A 21,404-nucleotide genomic window follows, 5' to 3' on the forward strand; every position below is an offset into this window, starting at 1 on the left:
CTAGTAAGTAAGTGCGGCCATGGGCCATCATGGGGCAGACCAGTCCACAGGGCCCATGTGGGCCGTGAGCTGGCCACACGGTCAGCGTGGATTTCCGGCCCACTATAAGAGACTGCAGCCCACTTTAGCACGCAACAAGTCATCAGCCCATTCAGGAAAGGTGGGCCGCATGGACGAGGGAGCCGAGCCGGCCCAATTTCCTTCGGCCTGCAGAATTTTCCTTGGCGTGCCTATCTTTTGTCTTCTCTTTGCTGCCTCTTAACCAGTTTTGTCAAGCACTTTGGTCTTGGGGCAGCTTATCAATCCAGCTTAATTACATGTACTCATAATAATGTCATGTGGACGTCCGTTGCATCGAATCTGGACTTGGTATTAAATCTAGAATGGAAGCTTAGCCAACCCGAGAGAGCCACACAATTAGGCATATACTCCTTTCAGTTTAAATCTGAACTTGCATATACAGTGGAGTATGTTTGTTTCTCGTGTCATGGGAACAGAAGAAGGGCTCAGTTTGAGTTTCGCGTGTCGTCTGAAACATGGGCACTAGGCAAGCCATATGCGTCTATCTATCCATCCATGAGGAAACAGATGAATGAATTCAGAAAAGAGTTGAGTTGTCAGGGCGCTGGCGATGAGACGTTGAGTCAGCCGGCGAATGAGCGCTCCTAGCCGTGGCCGCCTTGCTTGGAGATGATGAACCCAAATCCACCCCCTTCCCTTTAATTTGTACAGGATTGATCATCTAAAAAAACCTCCCCTGCAGTTCATTTCAGTTCAGTTCCAACCAACCAATCATGCAGGTACGCCTTCCATGATCCTGTTTCGTACAAGGAAAGCAAATGCAGATGCAAAAAAAAAGGAGAGTTTACCGGTCTGCTTGTTCCTGAAGGCGGACAAGTCATGAATCTCATGATCAACGTTCTCTAGCTGCTCTGGCGCCTCGTGTACCGTCTGATAGTAGATAGATAAGGCGTGAAACATCTGTAAGCGATTCATGCCATCCATCATTCATACATCAGTGGTACAGACTGATCAATCTTGTTCAGTTATTTTATTTTACTGTGGAAACAGGGGGAAACCCTCCGCCTTCCATTAATAGAAATCAATCAATCTGGTTCATCGCAATACTAGAACTTGGTACATATTTCTCAAAAATTGCAATCCTGGCCTTCCCCACACATCCAAAGTTGCACAGACAGCATGAGATTACCTTTCTCAGGACGGTCTCCTCGTCATCGATCCCGATCGATGACCTTTGTCACCATGGTCATCTCCGCCTTATCATTCCGAAGCTTGCTTCCCAGAAGACTGACCAAGCAGGGCTTTTTTTCTTCGAGAAAAGGCAAAAGTTTTGCCTCTCGATGCATTGATAGAAAGAGAGTTATAGACCAAGCAGGTTTCATCTTACAGTTCCTGAAGATACCAGGACACATATCTGCCACCAAAGTGATTACACATGAAGGCCCGGTTATATAACACCGTAATTGAGCTCTTCGTTCCTGCAGGAAATAAATAAAAAATTCTCGTGTTCAAAACAAAGGCCTAGGAGACATTCAAAACGAGGATAGGGAAGTAGTATGTACCTAGGGCTCAACATACCCTCCTTAACATAAAGATAAAGAGATTAATTAGCAGCCAGAATTTACCTAATCGTTTGAAACAATAAACTATAAGTTTTGATCCAGCAATTAGCCAATTATGAATCATTTATTCAGTCTTTCAAGTTTCTAGAAAATCTACTGCTATTACAGAAATATTTTAATCCCCGAGGAGAATATCCCTCCTTATTCCAGCTGCGACATCATCATGCTATTTTTGAGTCAACACACAGCATCATGCTCAGTCGACTGAAACTATCAGCAAATGTAATCCAAAATGACACGGGGATAAGAATTATTACCTTAAACCAAGCATACTGATCTGATATCCCATCATAATCTGTAGAAAACATAACATCACTCCTGCAACTTCAAAAGAGTAGAGCAAGTTTTATGTCAATCCACTCTCTTCACAATGCATCTTCCATCACTTTATGGTTGAAATCCAGACATAAAAACAGTATTCCCTCCTTATCATGGTTGCATTTTGTCACCATCCAGGATCTGGTGCTAGCAAGTGACTCCATACAACTACTACAAAGTACCAAGGACAAGGAGTCCTACAAATCTTGCAATAAATATATAATCAGCATACGAAAGATTGCCCGCAGAGAGTAAAAGCATATCATTTTCACATTGCTTAATGAGATTAACTGTGTCTAACAGGTCTGCCCAAGATCATCTACAACAGTAAATGACAATGGAAATGCTAATATAACTAAAAATTTCTCACTAGAAAACAATTTAAGAAGGCCTTGATGAAACAAATCTAAGAAGTATTCTAAAAGAACTTAAAAGAAAAATTGGAAAGAGAGGAGAGATCTGCTAATTTCTTGCTTTGACAAGGAATCACAGATGATATGACCTCTTTTCCTATTATTTCCTAGCCCAGTACAGTGTTTTCTAATAGATGATTGATTCATAGAATGCTTAGGCCATTAGCAGACATGATTTTTTAGCACTGAAAATGAAAACCAAAATACAATTCAACTCACATTTTGCAGAATTGAAAAATACCAATATCCTCAGACCTTGACATGAACATTATTGCCACTTCCACAAACCACCAGATCAATCAACAATTTGCACAATACTAGTATGTAATACTTTCATCTTTTGGTTGGACTAGTTGTCAACCATTAGCAGGTGCCACTGCTATCAGCCTATAACTGTCACTAAAGCATATAACAATATATATCTCCTTGCTGCATATTCTTCACAAATTAATCACCCTCTAAAAATATAGTAGAATAGTATTAGGGAGCGGAAAAATGCTTACAGAAATATTATTTGTAGCACAGAGGAAGGCAATGGGAGCAGGTACCTAGTTGCTCAGATTTGGTGGTTTGAAGATGACGAAGCAACATTTGTTGACAGATTTTGGACTGTCTTACCGTTAAGCCGAATGTATGGAACATGAGAAATGCTTAGCCAATCTGATCCTCCAGGTTTAAAATTATTTTCCATCTCAATGCCATCCATAATCAGTTCTTGAAGGTTCTGTGGCACAACTCCTTCCAATGACACTGGTTTTGTCATTCTGATCTGAAGTACTTTTAAGGAGGCAAGTCTGCCTAGTGTAGAAGGGAGTTGTCGAAGAAAATAACAGAATGCAAACTCGATTTTTTCGACAGAGATTAGTTGTTCAAACCATTCCACCTGCTCTGGGGTAAAATGAAGGGCCTCCAAATAAGTGATGCGTAGAAGTCTCACTGAGGGGAGAAAAGACTTTCCGTTTAGCAAGCTGACATCTGTGAACAGATTGGTAAGGTGAAGTACACCCTGCTCATCTTGTCTAATTGATTCGTCTGAGAATTCAGTAAGAATGTCAGGACAACCAAGAACATCAACTTCCCTGAGGCTGGGAAAGCAGTGTAACCCATCAATCAAACGTACCCCTCCACATTTTCTAAGATACAGATACTCCAGTGAGTTCAACTGGTCCCCAGTGAGCAAGAGTGGGTGATCGCAGTAAGTAATCTTTAATTTTTTTAGACATTTTAAGAGTTGCACATATTCGGCCAGTGCCTTGACAAGATTCCCACAAACTGAAATATCAAGTTCTGACAGCAAAGACATGAATGATAGAAACGGCACTTCCTCCAATAAAGGGCAATTGTGAAGTTCAAACCTCGTGACGTGTTGAAAGAGAGGGCCGTGGTCATCTTCTACATGGGACCAGTCTGTCCATGATGTCATCGAAGAAACTTTGAAGTCCTCCAAATTTTCAAGACAGCCAAAAGATGTTCCATCAGCATGTTTCACTGATGGCAAGTTGTCTAGAGTGAGATGCTTGAGTGAAGGGAAATTTCCAAATGGCGGAAGCACAGCTAGAAGTCGGCAGTCCCCAATGTGAAGGGACTGAAGTTTTGTGAATATGTGAGCTTGTAACATCCAGCTTGGTAAAGTTGAAGCCCTGTAACCTTTGATCATGAGCTCTCGCAGATTTGAGTGTGGCTGCAATCCTTCAAGTATATCTGTGGATACATTTCTCCCCTTCAGCACCAAGGCTTCAAGGTGTTTCTTCTCAGTCATATTGGCATCCTTTGCCTCATGTGTGTTCTTAATGACGTGGATATTGCTGATGCAAATTTTTCCACATAGCTCTTGCATGTTCTTCATCTCATTTATCATGAATCCATTTCTCTTTCCAGCACTGAAGTTCTCCAATTCTTGAAGTTGACTCAGTTGCCCAATATCAGGAATCAGAGAGAGAGCTGTACTATCAACATACAGGTGCCGCAAGTTTGCAAGCCTATTAATAGTTTGAGGAATAGAATTGCGGGTATATCCACGGAGGTATAATGCTTGAAGACTACAAGGGAAGCTGCGCAAGTTATTGATTCTTGTGAAAGAAAGATCGAAGAACCTCAATTTTTTCAAGGATGGAATACTGGGCAGTATATTTGTCAGAGCCTCCAAATGAGATAAGTCCAGCACTCTGATGCTTCTTGAGTTTGCTAACATAGTGTCAATAACATCATAAATTTCTTTACTGTCACAATGACCAAACAGTAAGATTGTCCGCAGATTTTTATACTTGTTGAGTTCATGAATGTGCAATTGATTACTAACTTGCAGAGCCAAGTGGCGAACAGTTGGTGATGGTCTCTCTGGAGTCTCTCTGTGAAGGAAACATTCATGTGAAGAAACAGCAATTGCCAAAGCTCTTACTAGATCATGCATAGTATACCTCTTGTTGTCAAACGTAGCCTGGAAAAATGATCTTTCTACGAGTTCATCAAACAGTTTACTTCCAATATCCTCTAACCTAGTGTCACCAGATTCACTGTGCTCGATGAAATCATGAGAGATCCACATATTGACCAATCTATCCTTATCAAACAAGTAATTTTGTGGAAAGATCGAACAGAAAGCAAAGCTCTGCCTTTGTCTAGGTTGTAGATCTTGATAACTGATTCCCATGTATGGAAGGATTTCACAAAAAACTTCAGTCAGGTCCCACCAATCGCTCTCCAAGATGCTTCTCCATTGGTCTACAGTTAATCTGGATCTCAAAAGATTTCCCATTACTTTTGCTGATAATGGCAGACCCTCTAGTTTTTTTGCTATTTGTTCACCAATCAACAGAAGAGTCTGATTGTTCTCAGCCACAACATCAGTAGTCCCAAATGCATAATACTTGAAAACTGACCAAAAGCTCTCCCATGGCAAAGGTGCTAGTGGAACTTGACAGAATGTCGCTACTTTATCTGCAACCCTTTTGCTCTGTGTCGTGACAAGAACTACACTTCCTGGCACTTCACAAGCTATTGCTGTAAGCAAACCATTCCACTGGTCACACATCTCATCCCAAACACTGTCTAGCACAAGAAGGAATCTCCCATCCTGCTGGATGACACTTTGAATATTGTTCACAACTGTTTCCAAACTATCTGCGTAGTCAAAAGATGAATCATTTCCTTTCAAAGAGCGCAACATCTCCTGCAATGTTCTTTTCACGCTGAAGTGCTTTGAAACATACACCCATGCTCTGTGCCTGAAGTGACCCTCCACATTTCCATGATTGTAAATGACTTGAGCAAGGGTTGTCTTCCCAACCCCACTCATACCAACAATTGGGAGAACATCAACACCACCAATGTGGTACCTTGCCCCGAGTTTTGCTCTAACACAGCTGGGTTCTGGTTCAGAGCCAGATGAACCCAAAATAATTTTCATTATCAACTCAAGAACTTCATCACGGCCAAAAACGTTGACATCAACTGGAACACGAGAAGTAGTCTCTCCCCTGATTTCCTCCTCCTTGACGGATGTCAAATTACTCTGCTTCATGAGCTCCAGAAATGTGCTGGACGTTGCACAAAGGTGGTCCATATGTTGCACCACACACTCAAGCATTTTCATGCCTTCATCAGGCACAATCAAATTTTTTAGGGCCCTAACTGATGATGATATGAGCTCGGTCACCTTGCGCTTTCCCGTGACAATCTCATGACAATCAAATCTGTCAAGAACATCCTCAGCTTCATAGGCAGCATTACGGAGGTTCCTTAGCCACTTGGTAAGACTAGTGTTGATGATAATCTGGTTGTCAGCCACCTCGGTTATGGCCTTCACCACGGTTAGACTTGTGCGGAGTTTTGTCAAAAGATCTTCAGTAGCATGGCTCAGATTGTAGTTGCTCTCAAGGAAGTCCACGGTCTTGTCAATAGCACGCTGGATAACTGCTGATGAGAAACCTCCGGCCACCTGCTCTACAGCTACAGAAATCATGATTTGGGCCCTGTAATGTTGATAGAATTTGTTAAACCATGTCTGTATGCAACTGTTAGAAATTAAGTTGTCTCCCGTTAAGCAAAAGACGAGGAGATCAACTGATGAACTTCTACCTGGACTGTAAAGATATGTAAATACTGAAAGGAACCTTTTCATAAGTTGAGAGGATTTTAAAGAAATTTAGATGCGGTCTTCAGAGGGGGGAAGAAACGCTACCGTTCACTGCTTGTCGTCCTCAATTGCATTGGACGCACCGCAGCCCGCAGAAGAAAACAACTTTTTTTTTCTGAACTTCACCACATCTTCGGGGCAAATTCATAGAACGCCAAGCTCTGATAACTCTGTCCAGTTGTCCAGTCCGGGCTGCAGAAACCCTCGCCGAGCTAGAACTCCGGCAATCTCTGCCTCAACTTCTTCCTCGACAAGCCGCCCGGCGGCCTACTCACCGCCGATGCTAGAGAGAAAGGCAGTGAGGGAGGCAGGGGCAGTGGGAATGGTACCTGAGAGAACAGAGCTAGGTCGTCGGAGTGAGGGGTGCGTGCGTGCCAACGACCTTCCTGGACAGAGGCTTGGAGATGGGGCTCCGGCAGGAAAGTGCGGCGATCCTCGGGCTGCTTCTTCTCGTTTCAGTTTCAAGAGGAGGAGACGCGATTTCCATCCCCAAATACGCCCGGTCGATTCGAGCCTTTGCAAAAGAATAATGGAGATTTTTTCTCAAGGCCCTCTTTACCGTACAAACGCGACTTTGGAACCAAATCATGTAGCCGTGTTTAATTCATGGCCTGTTATTCCTCTGAGGCCAAGCATTGGCGATCAACTAGTCACTACGAAACTTTTAAGTATACGTCCTATCACAAATGATGTGACTCCACAAATTTTAGATAAGCCTTAAAACTGCGGCGCGCGGTGGCGGGGGCCCGGCGGGCGCGCCGCGGGGCGTGCGGCGGCGCGAGGTGGTGTCCGGCTCGGTGCGACGTTCAGGTGGCGGGCTGGCGGCGATGCAAGCCTAGTCTGGGCCCGGCGAGGGCTGCCGGCTGGATCTGCGGGGCCGCGGCTCCGGGGCGGCAGTGGCGAGCGCTGCTGGCTGGCGCGGCGCTTCGGTGCCGATTGATCTGGAGGTGGAGGCTCCAGATCCGGGGCTGGTGGTGCCGGATCCAGCTGGCCCCACAGCCGATTTGCTGTGGGGAGCGCGGAGGTGGCCGGGATCCATGGAGGCCACCGTCTGCGATGTTGCGGGCTCGATCTGGGCCTGATGGGTCATGGCCATGCTTCCCTGTTCCGCTGATGGTGTGGCCAGGATGGCGTGGCCTGATTCGGTGCGTGGGACGATTGTGGCGCCCTAGCCGGTGCCCTTTGGTGGTTTGGCGCGTGATGTTCGGCGAGCTTCGCCGGTGCTCGCTGTGGTGCGGTGGCCTCTGGTCAGGCTAGGTTGTTTCGCTCCTGTCCGCGGTGGGTTTGGTGGCTGTGGGTGAAAACCCAGCATCGACGTGGTCGATGCCAGTGACGACTGCGTCCTCGGACGTCGCTTCCTTCTTGAAGGCGTCGTTGTGCAGCTTCGCCACATCCCACCCTTCGCAAATGAGGTGTTTCCGAGCGAAAGCTCTGATCCGGTTTCCGGGTCGGGTAACGGTGACGTCCTCGGATGTCGTGTCCTCCTTGGAGGCGTTGCCCTTGGAGACCTCGTTTGGCGTCGGAGTTTACTTGCTGTGGTCTTGGCCAGGGAGGGCGACTTCGTGCTACACGGGTTTGCCGATGCGCGAGCCGTTCCCGTCGGGACAACCTCTTCTGGCTCCGGTCGTCGAAGAAGCCCCGCTCTGCCTACCTTCTTCTGGAGCAAGGAGTCGCTCCCTGTTCGGTGTCGTTGGAGCGGAGGAGGTTTTCGTCTTTGCGGTAGCGGCTTGTTTATTCGGTTCCTGTGTACGCTCTTTGTCAGGGTTTTTCGCACGGTTTTCCTTGAATAAGCCGTGCATTGTATCAGTTCTTGGGCCCGGTTTTCCTCATAAACTGGGCCAATTCTATTCTTCTAATCGAATCGCGGGGATCGACTGTTGCGTCTAGAAAAAAAAACTCCACAAATTTAGATAGGTTCAATTCATCTCCTAAGAGCCTTTAAAGGAGTCACTACCCTATTGATGTGTTTCCGCTTAAGTCGTGGTGCAGTCTTCGCATTGAAGAGTACTCGCTATATCACAATTAAGCGATATTTTGTAAAGCGAGCAAAATCCACCAAGCAACCGTGAAGCTTCCCCACAAGAAAAGGGCAACCGTGAAGCTGTAAATTCATTCATAGAGCCGCTGAATTATACACACAAAACATATCTGATCTATATCTCATTACAAGATATGTACTATTTGCTACTTCTTCCGATTCATAATAAATGTGTCAGATTTTATACTAACTCGAAGTTATAACAACTCTGAGACACTTATTATGGATCCGAGGGAGTATAACATTATAGCGCATATATAATCATTGTAGCATGGAAGGTCGAGGATTCACAACTCTATTATACAAAATCATGCATTACCTTTAAAAAAATAGTTGATATAGTTATAAACCATCATTATTCTTTCATTTCCACCCACTTAATGTGACTTAGGCCGGAGGCATATCTTCCTTTTCGGAAAAAACAAACTAACATGACTTATCTTATCCCCTGACTTGAAGGGCTCGCTAATTGGTCTTTTTTTATGAGTAAAACACCTCTTGAATAATGGTTACATCGTCCAGTAGAAGATGTGCAATACTCGCGGTCAAGTCTTCGTACCGCAGAGTACTGAGCGATATTTATTTAAAGAGAGCAAAATCCACCAAGCAACTGCGTAGCTGCAAAAATTTATTTCTAGAGCAAGCCGCTGAGATATACTCTCTCCATACTCAAATAAGTGTAATTTTTTTTTTGTTCTAAGTCAAATGTTTAAATGTTTTATCAACTTTATGAGAAAACAACAACATTTATGGAACCATTTTAGATCACTAGATCCGTTGTGAAATATAGCTTCATATTATATTGATTTGATGTTATATATAATTATATATTGCTACTTTTTTCAATAAAATTAGTCAAAATTCAAATCTTTTGACTTAGGACAAGAGTTAGAAGTACACTTATTTGAGTACACATAAACATAACTAATCTATAGCTATAAAACGTCATTGTTCCTTCATTAATTTCCACCTGCCTAGCATGACTTATTTGCCCTATGAAAATAATGGCTCACTAATTTAATTGCTTTTAGTGGACCGGATCGCAAGTCGAGCTTGGTCATGCCTTCGGAAGAGGTACTCTCTCCGATCCTAAATTGTTGTCGAAATATTGCATGTATCTAAACGCTTTTTAAAAATAGATACATCCATATTTAGACAAATTTGAATCAAGAATTTAGGGTCAGAGAAAGTATTACACGGACCGGGGTAATATTTTGAGTTTGGAGAATTTGAGTTGGTTGCCAAAAAATACGAAGGAACATTACAGTTTAGAATTTTGAGTGCTAAATCCTCAAAGGTGGCGCCACCCACAAGCTGTCATGTCGTATTAACATATCGATTGTGTGCAACACTTCAAATCTTTAATACGTATGGAAAAATGTTCCTCCATAGTTTGACATCGCATCATCCTAGATCCGATCGTAGGTTCTCAATCGGTCTCATGTAAGGTCTAGCCAAACCAGTTGGATCCTAAAATCTAAAATAAAATACTATAAAATTTTCAAACCCGAATGACAGGAACAAGTTTTTAACACAAATGCGCCACACACGGTGGCACCCGTGGTTTTTTATAGAGTACTAATTCTCTTTGATGGCGACATCACGTTACAAAATTCTCTTTGTGTTTAGAGTTTTGGGCTGCACAGATCCACTGGCGCCAAATGCTACATGTTGTCTTCAACCCAGCTGCAAATTGCTTGGGGTTTGGTAGACCTTTACTGGAGACAGAGGTCGGACCCAGATTCAAGGTAGTATTATGTCACACCATTTATGCACTTTTGCCCCCTCAAAAAACAATTCTCTGCATACAACAAACATAAAAGAGGTTTAACATCCCGAATTAACTTGATAATTCATATCGGCGCAGCTTCTCCAGGGTGTCGGAGCTCATTTCAGTGTGTTGGTTCCGGATCATAGGCGTCATCGACCGCAAGGAACTCACGCCACGCACACACTACGCGGGATACCTCGTCTTCAAGCTCGCCCACGACGCCTCCGGCCTCAGCTCCCCGCGACAGGTAATTAAGGCCGGATGCAAACGGGATCCTGTCGTTAATTTGTCCCGTTCAAACGATCTCTCGACTTGCTAACTCTAGTTCAAATTTTTGCTCAACCAAATTTGGAGTTTCCTTTGCTTATATACCTCAGGTGTCCTTCGTCGATGTCGGCGGCCAACGGATGGGGCTTGTCCGCGCGGTGTCTTTCCATCCCTGCAACCGCCCTTCTTGCACGGCGATGACCGCCGGAGAAGCGCCACATGAGCACGAGGAAGAAGGCGGCGGCGGCGTACGCGTCGTGAGGTACCCACGACAACGGACGGACGGCTGGTTGGAGCTTGAGATGGGCGACTTCCGCACCATCGCCGGTGCTGATGATGATAGTGCGGCCGATGTAAGAATGGAAGTGTGTGAGATCGAGGAGCTGCTGTGGAAGAAGAGGCTCATCTTCCAAGGGATCGAGATAAGGCCTAAGAATTGATTTACAAAAGGAGCATGTGCACTACGTACTACTTTGCACGTCAATGATTAAGTTAAGTTGTTGTACACAAATCGGGGGCCATGATAATAAAATGTGTTTAGTAATTTGCAAGGTTAATTCCCCTGACTCTTTTTGGGGCATGTTTTTGTCTGACGAAATCAACATCAACGGTAGTAGACACTGAACAGACAGATATCATGAAAATTTTTTCCGGATCAACAGCTACTGCTAGTGCAAGTGTCTTTCCTTTGTACGTTGAAAGATGTTATTTTTATTAGCCGGCCAAGGAGTGCTCCTGGTCAACGATGGTCTCCTTGTCGACATGGCCGTCTTGCTTGGGGATGATGAGCCCGAAGCCTCCTTCTTTCCTCTTGTACAGGATGTTCACCTCACCTGCATTTGCAATACAGCCATCAGGTTCAGGTTCAGTTGATCAGTTCAGTTTAGTCCAGTTCGGCCATCAGGTTCAGTTGATCCGTTTCTTCATGGAGCTAGGAATGCAAATGCAAGTGCAAAATTCATCAAAGACAAGACAAGACAGCTTATCAATTACCGGTCTGCTCGTTCCTGAAGGCGTAGAAGTCGTGATCCACGTTCTCCAGCTGCTCCAGCGCCTCGTCCACCGTCAGCGGCGCCATCTCGAACACCTTGGTGCGCACCACCTGCATCCAAATCGATCAGAGACCAGCCATTGCTTGCGCGCCCAATTTGATCTTAGTGCTTGTCAAGAAATGGATGAGCTTGCATCACCTTGGTGAGGACGGTCTCTTCGTCCTCGGCGCCGATGACCTCAACAAGCTCATCTTCATCCTCCTCTTCGTCAACATCAGATTCAGAGAAGGCGGCAGCCGCAGCGGTTTGCCACTCCTTGGAGCCCTTGAGGTGCCTGACATCCGTCTCCTTCTCCTTGATCTTCCTGAGCTTGCGCTTGACGACGGCGGCGGCGACGTCGATGCTGGCGTAGCTGGACTCCTCCTCCTCCTCCGCCCTGACGACGCCGTGGCGCTTGGTGAAGAGCGTGATCTCGCAGCGGGACGCCTTGGGCCCCTTGCCCAGCTCCCCGCCGCGGGCCGACAGGCGCACGTCCACCTCCCGGACCAGGTGGCTGTGGTTCGACACCGCCCGCCCCACCTTCTCCTCGATGTGCTCCTTGAGCTTCTCCGTCAGCTGCAAGCACACACCGCCGGCGCCGCATTGAATTTTGATTTGATTTGGTCTCCGACGAATGTATGCAGAGGATTTGGGGATGATTTACCTTGACGTTGCGGCCTTGCATGATGAGGCGCGCGGAGGAGAGGGGCCCGTCCCAGGCGGCCTGGACGGAGACGGAGACGGAGGCGGCGGGGCGGCGGCGGAGGGAGGTGGCGGTGAGGGCGCGGCCGAGGAAGCCCGAGCGGAGCGCGCAGCAGGTTGGGCTGCAGGGAGCGGCATGGTGGGTGAAGGAGGTGGAGGGCCAGGCCGTGGCTGCTGCCGTCGCCGCCATGATGGACGGATCTGTCTGCACAAAGAGAAACTCGTCGCAGCTACAAAGATGGATTTGGATTGGATTGGACGGATTCCTTGAATGTTTGGTTCCTTGCAGTATGAAGAGAGAACAAAGGGAAGTATGTAGTGTAGTGCAGCGAGCAATGGTGATGTGGATTGGTCCTATCCACTCGAGAGATTTTTCACGAGACCCCATTGCTGCTGCTGCTGCTGTCATTATCATCTTGCCTCGATAGATTTACTCACAGCCTTCGAGTAGTGTTAGTGTACTGCCTTCATTTTCGTCCAAGGCTACTTTGGTTCAAACGAAGTTCAAAGAAATTTTGTAGTAGGACTAGAATCCTTTGGAATATTTCCCACCGTATGGAACTTCTTTGATTTGTAGGACTAGATTTCATAGGAAAACGTTGCCCTCAATTTCAAAGGAAAATTTCTATTGCACTCAATTTCAAAGGAAAATTTCTATCGAGTCTAACCTGTTGGCAAGATTCTTTTGAATCAAATGACAACTATGGCATGCACATAATCCTCACCAGAATTTCCCAGGTTTTCATGTGCTACAATCAAACAACTTTTCTTGCTTACCCCTGCGTTTTCTATTCCCATAGAAAACAACATGTCATGGACATTCCAATCCAGTTTTTTTTAATCCATGTCATAGAGGCTCTAAACCGTAATGCATGGTGCAAGCTCTAGGTAATGGTATCAACTATCAAGTAGTAACAAATCAAGAGCAAGAGATCAGACGGAATGCAGCTGCGACCTGCGAGGGCATAGGACAGAAAGAACATACAAAGATTAATTGACGGTAAACAAGGGACAGGGAAATGTCAAATGATTTCAGACATAAAACGGTGTTTACAATTTTTACATCACTCAGACGACCCACCCAAAGACGACGCATTCGTCGCCAAGATGTTCAAAAGGAAATATAACACACCATCTTCACATGGTTGCATGACTGCCCGCCGAAAAGGCTTGTTGGGCAAAAACAACACATGGTGGACCATTCATTCAGTCTCAGGAACATCCCTCTCCTTCCCAACCCCCTCCCCTCCCTCTAGTTCAAGTCTAACATGTCTCTAGAATGGACAGGACACAGAATGATGACGACCTAGCTCTCCTCCGGGTCCAGGACAGCAACGACAATCCAATAAATAAAAATCACCAGGTATGGCACAAGAAAAAGAAAAAAACTTTACAGACCCTGAATGGCCATTATCAGCAGCAGCAAAGGGCAGGCCTCAAACTGAAATCCCATCTTGTCCAAATGCAAGAGATCAAACTGTCAGGCTTCACAACTCTCTCTTTTTTGCTACCCTGTTAACTCTGGCAGTTGCCGCGACAATCACAATCTCTTTTCGCTACCCTGTTAGCTCTGGCGGTTGCCGCGACAATATTGACATGACACCTTCTCTCTAGCTCAGCAACAGCTTGAATACATCGCTCAGCGATATGATGCCTTCCACACGCTTGCTACCGGCTTCCACAATGAACACACGTCGCACCCCTAATAAAAAAGAATCATACATAAGCTTAATGACTTGACTGAATAAAATTCAGGCTGGAAGCACTCTGAGCCACAAACAATTACATACCAGGATTAGCCAATCTCTCCATAACCTTCAGCAAAGGATCAGAACGAAGACACATCTGGCATCTTTGCCCGTTAAAAAGTCCGAAAGGTGAATTCGCATCTTGTCCAAGCTGCAAAGCCTGAATATAGAAAAAGAAAAGGTTCATACTGCAGTCTATAAGTAGATTGATAGGTATTAACTGTTACTAGCATACCTGATGGATGGTCATCTCATCTAGGCGAATATGTGTGTAGACCTTGTCTTTTGCTAGAGCTGTGATGTCACTACACAATGAAAAAAAAAACAGTAAATACATGGACAACAAGATTGCAACGTAGCAAAATAACCAAACCAGAATGATTCATGTCTGTATGTGTTAAAATGGTATACCTTCTGGAATATGTGTCAAGCAGCGAGTCACTGTCATCCACAATTGGTATTGAACTAACTCCAGCTGCATAAGCAATATATCAGTTTTGCAAAATTATAGAGCCAATAGTTAAACGTTATATGGGATACCAGTTAGACAGTGTTCAAATCCAATAATAAGACCACATGCTGCCTCAGAAATGCAACCAAGAGCACCTTTATTCTGGCATGGGTATCGTTGCAATAATAGAGAACATACCTTGAACCAACAAGTTAAGAGCAGAGCTAAGTGATGTATTAGGTCGCAACATAGCCAAGGGATGACCATTGGGATCACCAATTTTTGGAACCCAGGTACCCAGCGGAATTGTGCACACTGGTTGGTTTAATATAGGCAAACTACCAGTGGAGTTCTTAAAATATCTACAAATACCTGGAAAACAGAAAATCCGCTAAGCTATCTCACAATATAGGCTGCATATAGCATATATACAGATGCAGCGGGGGTGAACACTTACATTTCAAGATTCCTGAAAGGGATGCAAGATGCAACAGCTGTGGAAATGATCCATCTGACACTGTTGAATAGATAATTGGAACTGTAGAAACACCAGTTTGAAGTATTTTCAATGCAATATCCCTCAAGGATTCAAAAGGAGTAGCCTAGACAACAGACCAACACCAGCATTAGCGCATTTCCACAGAAATCATAAGTTCATAACGGAACTGAATATTACAGGTATTTGGTGACGCACAAGGAAACTTGGAAAAAAACGATCAATTGAGGCAGTTCAAAACGGAAGGTTAAAATGTGCGTGCCAAAATGGGTTCTCACCAACTCATGCATTATTATTGCCCACTATAGCTTGTCAAATGAACTTAGATCAAAAGGTAGTGTTTCATCTTTAGACCCAAGCATGCAAAGGATATCAAATTCAGGAAAGCATTGGTCAACTTAAGATGAAAGTCCAGATCATCAGTCCCAATAATTGTGGTCAACAAGGCTGCCAATCCAAACTACACAGAAATTTGCAATTTGAAGTCTCAGCCCAACTTACATGCACTAGATGCTGGTTTGACCTCCATTGCCCATCGTTTCTTCCATAAGTTTGCCGCTTAGCCTCTTTCCACGCAGATATGGTGTGTGTTTCAAGCTGTTCCTCTGTCAGGTTTGAGCCATGTGTTTCCAGCTGCAACAAGAACAGGTATTACAAAATAATTTTCAACAAGCATGTCACACAAAATATTTCAAGAAACAAATGATAAGGAAATAACCGTGTGAAAACAGAACCAGATGGATGAATGCTCATTGGCGGTTCTGGGGTTATAAATTATTGAATATTTTGTGCAAAATTGTTGTTATACTCTGTCATCGACAAATACAGATTCCCTGCCAGCAGGCCTGGGGAACAGCACAAGTGGATGAAGATGTCCTATTAGTGACAGCGTTCAACAGTTTTGCACAACAAATAGCAACTAAAACAGCACATGAAAATTTCCCTTTCACAGCCAAGTCAATACGCCTGTTCCTAAGAGGCAGAAACAATTCAAACAGCAGTCCAACAATTTATAGGTGCATCAAGATGCAGTTCTACCATTTCGAGTTAACCATTTTATATTTAGTCAGGTCTATTTCCTACTGAGTGTGCCCAATAAACCCGGTTACCAGATCGAGCACACAAGACAATATAACACTTGAATAAAGTCAGTACTGATTCACAATGCTATTAAATTGCCTTGAGTGGCAGAATGTTTGAAATAACAGTAATCCATCGCCCATAACACCATATTAGTTAAGAACACATCCAGGGCATTTTGCTTCTACTACAGAGTCCAAGAATGACACATCCCGCAAGCAGAGCAATTACCAATACAGTAAAATCATCTGACAAAACTAAGAACAAAATAGTATGTGCTCAAAAAGATTACCTCTCTCAATATAAGTATAAAATCCAGCGGGCTCAGAAGGCCAACAAACTGACCCCTGAATGAATCCCATAAAGGAGCCACAGGAATGCCCTGCAAAATGCACTATTTAATGCATGTTTTCACACCTTGGAAAACGTTGATGGTAAGTCTAATATATGATGATGAAAACAACAGTGAACTTACAAAATTATCACTGAGGTCAGCTAGTGAAATAAGACAGTAGCAATTTATACTGGGAAAGGGTAACCAATGCTTACAAGCACCTATGAATAGCATTACAGTTGTGACTAGCACGATCTAGTTGTAGTATAATTTAAAAACTGTGTCAGCATTTACTAAAATGTATCTCGCTGTTCTAATTTCTCCAAATTCTACAGCCGAAAGCAACTGCAGACAGAGGCCAAGGTAAGCATCATTATGAACAGACCAAAATACTAGTGAAAGGAAATAAAATCCTTAGTGAATAATTTCTATTGCTCTTGTTGGTGCTTCCTGCTATCCATGAGATTCAAATCATATCAATTTCTTAGCGGATCGACAATAAAGCTCTGGAAGGTGAAATAAGGTAAGGTTTAGTACCTGTTCATGGAGAATATGGAAAGATTGCTTCACGGGTAGATTAATATCCAGAGCAATGACCTGGATTGAAAATAGATAATGTTATAGAAATAAAGCTTTCCATCAAAGAACTCATAGATAACCAGCTGACTTTCCATACCTTGCCCGAATCCGGCAGCAAGTCATAGCCAGTATGCGCATTCAGATACTCAGAAACACGACACCTAGAGATCTGTATAGCAGCCTCTGAAATTCTTGGAGGACCTTCCTGAAGGGCGCCATCTGACAATGAAACCTGTTTGGTCAAGAAGAAAGGTCAGTGTCACCTAAAATTCAATCCCTGCTTAATAATTCACTATTCTATTTACCTTCTATGAAAAAGTTAGTACAGTCGCAAAGAAGATAGCTAACATGAACTTGAGTGCGGATAATAACAAAATATATTGGACGGAATATTGCTTTCTCATAAATTATCAAACAAAATAAATAACAAGTAAAACTTGTCTCTTGTGTAGACAAGGTGACGGTTACCGCTCCACCCACCTCAAGATTTCAGTTAAGCCAAAGGGAACAATTGCAGACAGAACAAGTATACAGCATATTGTGGCTATTGAGTCACAACTCGGCAACATATGTGATACTTACTGTCCGATGAAAACTGTCATTGTCCACATCCATGTTCGCCCTGCTTCCAGGTGTACTAGGGCTCAGTACGTTATTTATGTGGTCATATTCCCTTGTCAAGTATAGAGTGTTTACTACCCCATAGTCTCCTGTTATAGTAGGTTGCCGCTCATCATGCTTCCACTCCCCATCCACAAAGAACTTGTACTGCATATCAATAATCAAACAAGGTCTTAAATTACATGTAAAATTGCATAGATGACGTGGACAGTTCATTCGCAAAAAAATATTACACTTGAGATAAAAGAATAAGCTAGTTAGGTGTACAAATACGCCAATGTACACGTGAAGAGAAGACATAGGTAGCATGCAAGCAATACGCCAATGCAGTGGAAAGAAAGCTAGAAACAACACCCTTACCTTAGGAAGAAATAAATCAAAGCACATGGAAACAAAATTAATTAATGGCAAGGTGAGCACACGACAAATGTAGGCAGTGTTGGATAAAGACGGGCACCTGATAAATTCCTGGAGACAAACTGCAGATTGCTTGAAATACGGCGGGGCAACCTTCAACGGGAGACATCGGCAAATGCTCTGACCACCTAGGACAAAATTGTGCCATGAGACGCAAAATTAAATATCATGGGTGTCATTTATCGAGGGAAGAAAACAGAAGAGCAAATTCTGTTTCTTGCTTTTTCCCAAGCAGGGCACATATCCAAATTTATCTCCATTCAGAAGCTTCCTGTCTCCACGTGCCAGCACGACAGTACAGGACTCGAACCTCGGTTGGCTGGGCGCTACCTGCCACGCGCAACCACTGGGGAGGGAACGTGTCCCTCCATATTTACACGTGCGTGAACTAGTAACTGAGTGCTAGAGTAAGCCCTATTGTGCAACTGCATGGAACCAAGATAAATCATAGCAAACCCTATTGTGCAACTGCATGGAACCAAGATAAATCATAGCACGTGTCTTAACCACAATATACGCCCTACAGACCCCCAGCAAACATAGCATGGAGATAAACTATCCTCTCCTTCAATCCTTGTGAATTAAAAACTAAACATTAGACTTCAATGAATCAAATTTGCATTAAACAGGGCACGCATGTATAACACGTGAAGCGAGCAACATGTAAACACGGCCTGTTGCCTTTCAAAGGAACCGAAAACTACATCGTTCCTACGACAGGCGGCACGCACTAGCTAGAGCTAACAACAGCTGAACAAAAAGAAAAAAAACTGTTGTGGACAGTGAAGAATCAATCCCTAGCACAGTGAGAGCAACGCATAATAACTGCAGAATAAATACTGGAGGTCAACGAGAATAATCACTCGCAGGGGATGCATAGATACACATAGGTATAGCGCAGAGGATGATTAGGCAAAAAAAGAAACCTGGTGAAGGAGCCAGTGAGGAAGACCCTCTTGCCTCCATAGGGCCAGACGAAGCGGGTGGGGACGGCGGCGCTGACGCCGACGGCGGCCCCGGCGGCGTCACGGGCGGAATCGGCGCCGTGGGAGAACATCTGCGCCCGGCTAGCCGTCGAGGCGACGAGCGCGGGGTCCAAGCAAAGGAGACCAGCCGGGGGGCGAGATCGGGGGAGCAAACCCTAGAACGGGGGGAGCTGCTGCTGCTGCGGGGGGGCTGCTGCTGCGACTACGGAGGTGGGACGGGCGCGCGGCTGCCGCGGCGTGGGCGCGTGCGAGGGCGGGCGGGCGGGCGTGAGAGAGATAGAGAGAGATCACCGGCGCAGGAGCAGGAGCAGCAGCAGGACGGCCCCGCCCACCGGCATCACTCCCCGCGGCTGCGTCGTCCGTCACGAATCGGGCGCGAGGGATCGAGGGGGTGGAATGGCGAACGAGGGGGAGGAAGGAAGGAGGGGCGGGCGTCGACGGGCCGGCGGCGAGGCGGTGGGGGGAGGGGGGGATCCGGAGGGAGATGCGAATGCGGTGAGGAAGAAGGGGGTCTCGTTCTCGTGTGTGTTCCGTTCCGAGCGAGCGAGGGTTGAAAAGGAGACCTAGCCCAGGATCTTCTGTGCACGCAACCTTCATCGCCCCCCGTGCTTATCCTCATCCTCATGATGCTGGATGCCTCTCGTGGGGGGTGTTTTCGTTTTCTTTCGGCAAAGTACCTCGCCCAAACAATGCGCTCGGCTAATACCTTCGGTAAATGGTTTTGTTTGTCTAAGATTATTATGGCAAGTAAAATGAACTACATATGGGCATGGAGATATTGGCTAGCTAAAAAAAGAGATAAGATCGGTTTCGGTTGATGTCATCAACCAAACACACCCTTTTGTTATCCAGCCTCTCAAGCCAAATGAAAACATTCTCTATGCCAAGATTTACAGCGCCAAATTAGTTTTCGCGGTAGTTTATTGTGTTACTTTCTGTATGCCGTTTTATTTAGTATGTTTTAGATGTTGACCTCCTTTTATCTAAACCCTAGCCAAACTCGCTACTGTCTAGAAACCGAGACGGTGGATTCTCTTCGGTAGATCTCTTAAGGGGGGAAAATAGTATCTTGTCACCGTACTAGATGCTCATTTTAATCTAGTTAGACGCCATAGTATCGTGGCAAAATATTCTTTTCTGATTGTAATAGAACTCTTTTGGAAACACGCCAAAATAAGCGCGTGCACGTACGCCTACATGAGACTAGAGCGTGGGGAATCTGGAGGTTGACGTATAGCGACCACCGCTGCATGCCTCGATATCGGCGAGTGCGTACATGTAACGGAAATATTTGTTCATATCTGGCAAACAAATGTTAGACACAGATATCGTCTCTTGCATAAGGTCAACTGTTTCCGATGTTGATGAAAACAAACCTTGTTCCTATTTGGACAACCGCCGAATGCAATGCACACGTTTGCACGTGCACGCTACGCCTGCCAGAGACTGCTATGGAAAACCGAAAGGCTATCATAGTCATCGCCGTGCCTTGATATAGATGTGTGCGTACGTGTAACGGAAACATTGTCGTCATGTTAGACCCTTGTGTCACGGAAAAAATGCTTTTCCCCTATGGTGATAGGATTACTTTAGAAACATGCCGAATGCAGTATAACCGCACATACGTACGCATACCGGAGACTAGAGTACGGAGAATCTATAGGTTGACATATAGCCACAACCACCGGGTGGCTTGATATCAGCGAGTACGTACCTGTAACGGAAATATTTTGTTCATGTCTAGTCAGAAAATCTCTAAGATAAATACTGCTCGTCTTGCAGGCAACAAGGCCAAATGTGTCTGATTTAAAAAAAAACAAATACTAGATATTCTAGAAAAAATATTACATAAACCATTATTTGTTACTAACTAATGTATCTGCCAAATGCTAGTTTTCCGAGGCTATGCAACATTTTATTGCAATGAAAGCACTTATCCGTGTTGTATAAACATGCTAGGTATTTTGGAAGAAAAAATGAAGTTATTTGTCCTTTGTTAGCATACTAGATACTCCCTTTTCATCACATTAGACCGGAGATTGCAGATTGTTTTCCCCCAATGCGATAGTTATTTCTGGAAAATGATGAATGCAACATAAACGCATGCACGTACGCCTATGGGAGACTATACTATGGAGAATCAAAAGGTTGGTGTAGCCACCACCGCGTCTCAATATAAATGTTTGCGCACATGTAACAGAAGTATATGTTCATATCTAGTCAGCAAATCTCAAAGATTGATACCCGGTGTCTTGCACGCAGCAAGGTCAAATGCATCTGATAGTATAGTCTTGTACGCCCATGGACACTATACTACGTCGCGTCTCAATATTTCCGCATGATCTATATCCCCATAAGAAATGTTTCATAATTT

At 44.6% G+C, this 21,404-nt stretch overlaps 4 protein-coding genes and 1 long non-coding RNA gene across 14 annotated transcripts; 1 reads left to right on the forward strand and 4 right to left on the reverse strand.

The window, feature by feature from the left end:
* Positions 1 to 403: 403 nt before the first annotated feature.
* LOC100844018 (disease resistance protein RGA2) lies at positions 404 to 7,119 on the reverse strand. 10 transcript variants are annotated; one of them, XM_024456759.1, is made up of 8 exons: positions 6,555 to 7,119; positions 4,792 to 6,345; positions 2,923 to 4,722; positions 2,594 to 2,832; positions 1,901 to 2,158; positions 1,211 to 1,499; positions 870 to 981; positions 404 to 757 (listed from the first exon to the last, which is right to left on the reverse strand). In XM_024456759.1, exons 1-3 carry the CDS (start codon positions 6,581 to 6,583, stop codon positions 2,931 to 2,933), a joined length of 3,375 nt encoding a protein of 1,124 aa, XP_024312527.1. In that variant the 5' UTR covers positions 6,584 to 7,119; the 3' UTR covers positions 404 to 757; positions 870 to 981; positions 1,211 to 1,499; positions 1,901 to 2,158; positions 2,594 to 2,832; positions 2,923 to 2,930. The 10 variants fall into 10 exon arrangements, with proteins under 10 accessions (XP_024312527.1, XP_024312525.1, XP_024312526.1 ...); XM_024456757.1 differs by adding an exon at positions 1,584 to 1,646 and having other exon boundaries at positions 2,923 to 6,345; positions 6,555 to 7,117; XM_024456758.1 differs by having other exon boundaries at positions 2,923 to 6,345; positions 6,839 to 7,117.
* Positions 7,120 to 10,030: 2,911 nt separating this feature from the next.
* Positions 10,031 to 11,189, forward strand: LOC100844316 (putative F-box protein PP2-B8). The gene is made up of 3 exons (XM_010232715.3): positions 10,031 to 10,295; positions 10,415 to 10,565; positions 10,696 to 11,189. The coding sequence occupies exons 1-3, from the start codon at positions 10,216 to 10,218 to the stop codon at positions 11,023 to 11,025; spliced, it is 561 nt and encodes a 186-aa protein (XP_010231017.1). The 5' UTR covers positions 10,031 to 10,215; the 3' UTR covers positions 11,026 to 11,189.
* LOC112270215 lies at positions 10,290 to 10,833 on the reverse strand. The gene is made up of 2 exons (XR_002962614.1): positions 10,691 to 10,833; positions 10,290 to 10,593 (listed from the first exon to the last, which is right to left on the reverse strand). It is a non-coding gene; the product is annotated as an uncharacterized LOC112270215 (long non-coding RNA).
* Positions 11,073 to 12,658, reverse strand: LOC100826703 (ribosome-binding factor PSRP1, chloroplastic). The gene is made up of 4 exons (XM_003559596.4): positions 12,281 to 12,658; positions 11,776 to 12,192; positions 11,579 to 11,687; positions 11,073 to 11,418 (listed from the first exon to the last, which is right to left on the reverse strand). The coding sequence occupies exons 1-4, from the start codon at positions 12,506 to 12,508 to the stop codon at positions 11,300 to 11,302; spliced, it is 873 nt and encodes a 290-aa protein (XP_003559644.1). The 5' UTR covers positions 12,509 to 12,658; the 3' UTR covers positions 11,073 to 11,299.
* Positions 12,659 to 13,325: 667 nt separating this feature from the next.
* On the reverse strand, positions 13,326 to 19,552 carry LOC100835781 (sucrose nonfermenting 4-like protein). Its single transcript, XM_003559692.4, has 13 exons — positions 18,971 to 19,552; positions 18,085 to 18,172; positions 17,589 to 17,774; positions 17,104 to 17,238; positions 16,965 to 17,024; positions 16,386 to 16,475; positions 15,515 to 15,646; positions 14,975 to 15,119; positions 14,716 to 14,889; positions 14,478 to 14,541; positions 14,302 to 14,371; positions 14,109 to 14,226; positions 13,326 to 14,020 (listed from the first exon to the last, which is right to left on the reverse strand). Exons 1-13 carry the CDS (start codon positions 19,099 to 19,101, stop codon positions 13,929 to 13,931), a joined length of 1,485 nt encoding a protein of 494 aa, XP_003559740.1. The 5' UTR covers positions 19,102 to 19,552; the 3' UTR covers positions 13,326 to 13,928.
* Positions 19,553 to 21,404: the final 1,852 nt, after the last annotated feature.

The sequence above is a fragment of the Brachypodium distachyon genome, chromosome 1, assembly GCF_000005505.3.
Source record: "Brachypodium distachyon strain Bd21 chromosome 1, Brachypodium_distachyon_v3.0, whole genome shotgun sequence".
NCBI classification, from domain to species: domain Eukaryota; kingdom Viridiplantae; phylum Streptophyta; class Magnoliopsida; order Poales; family Poaceae; genus Brachypodium; species Brachypodium distachyon.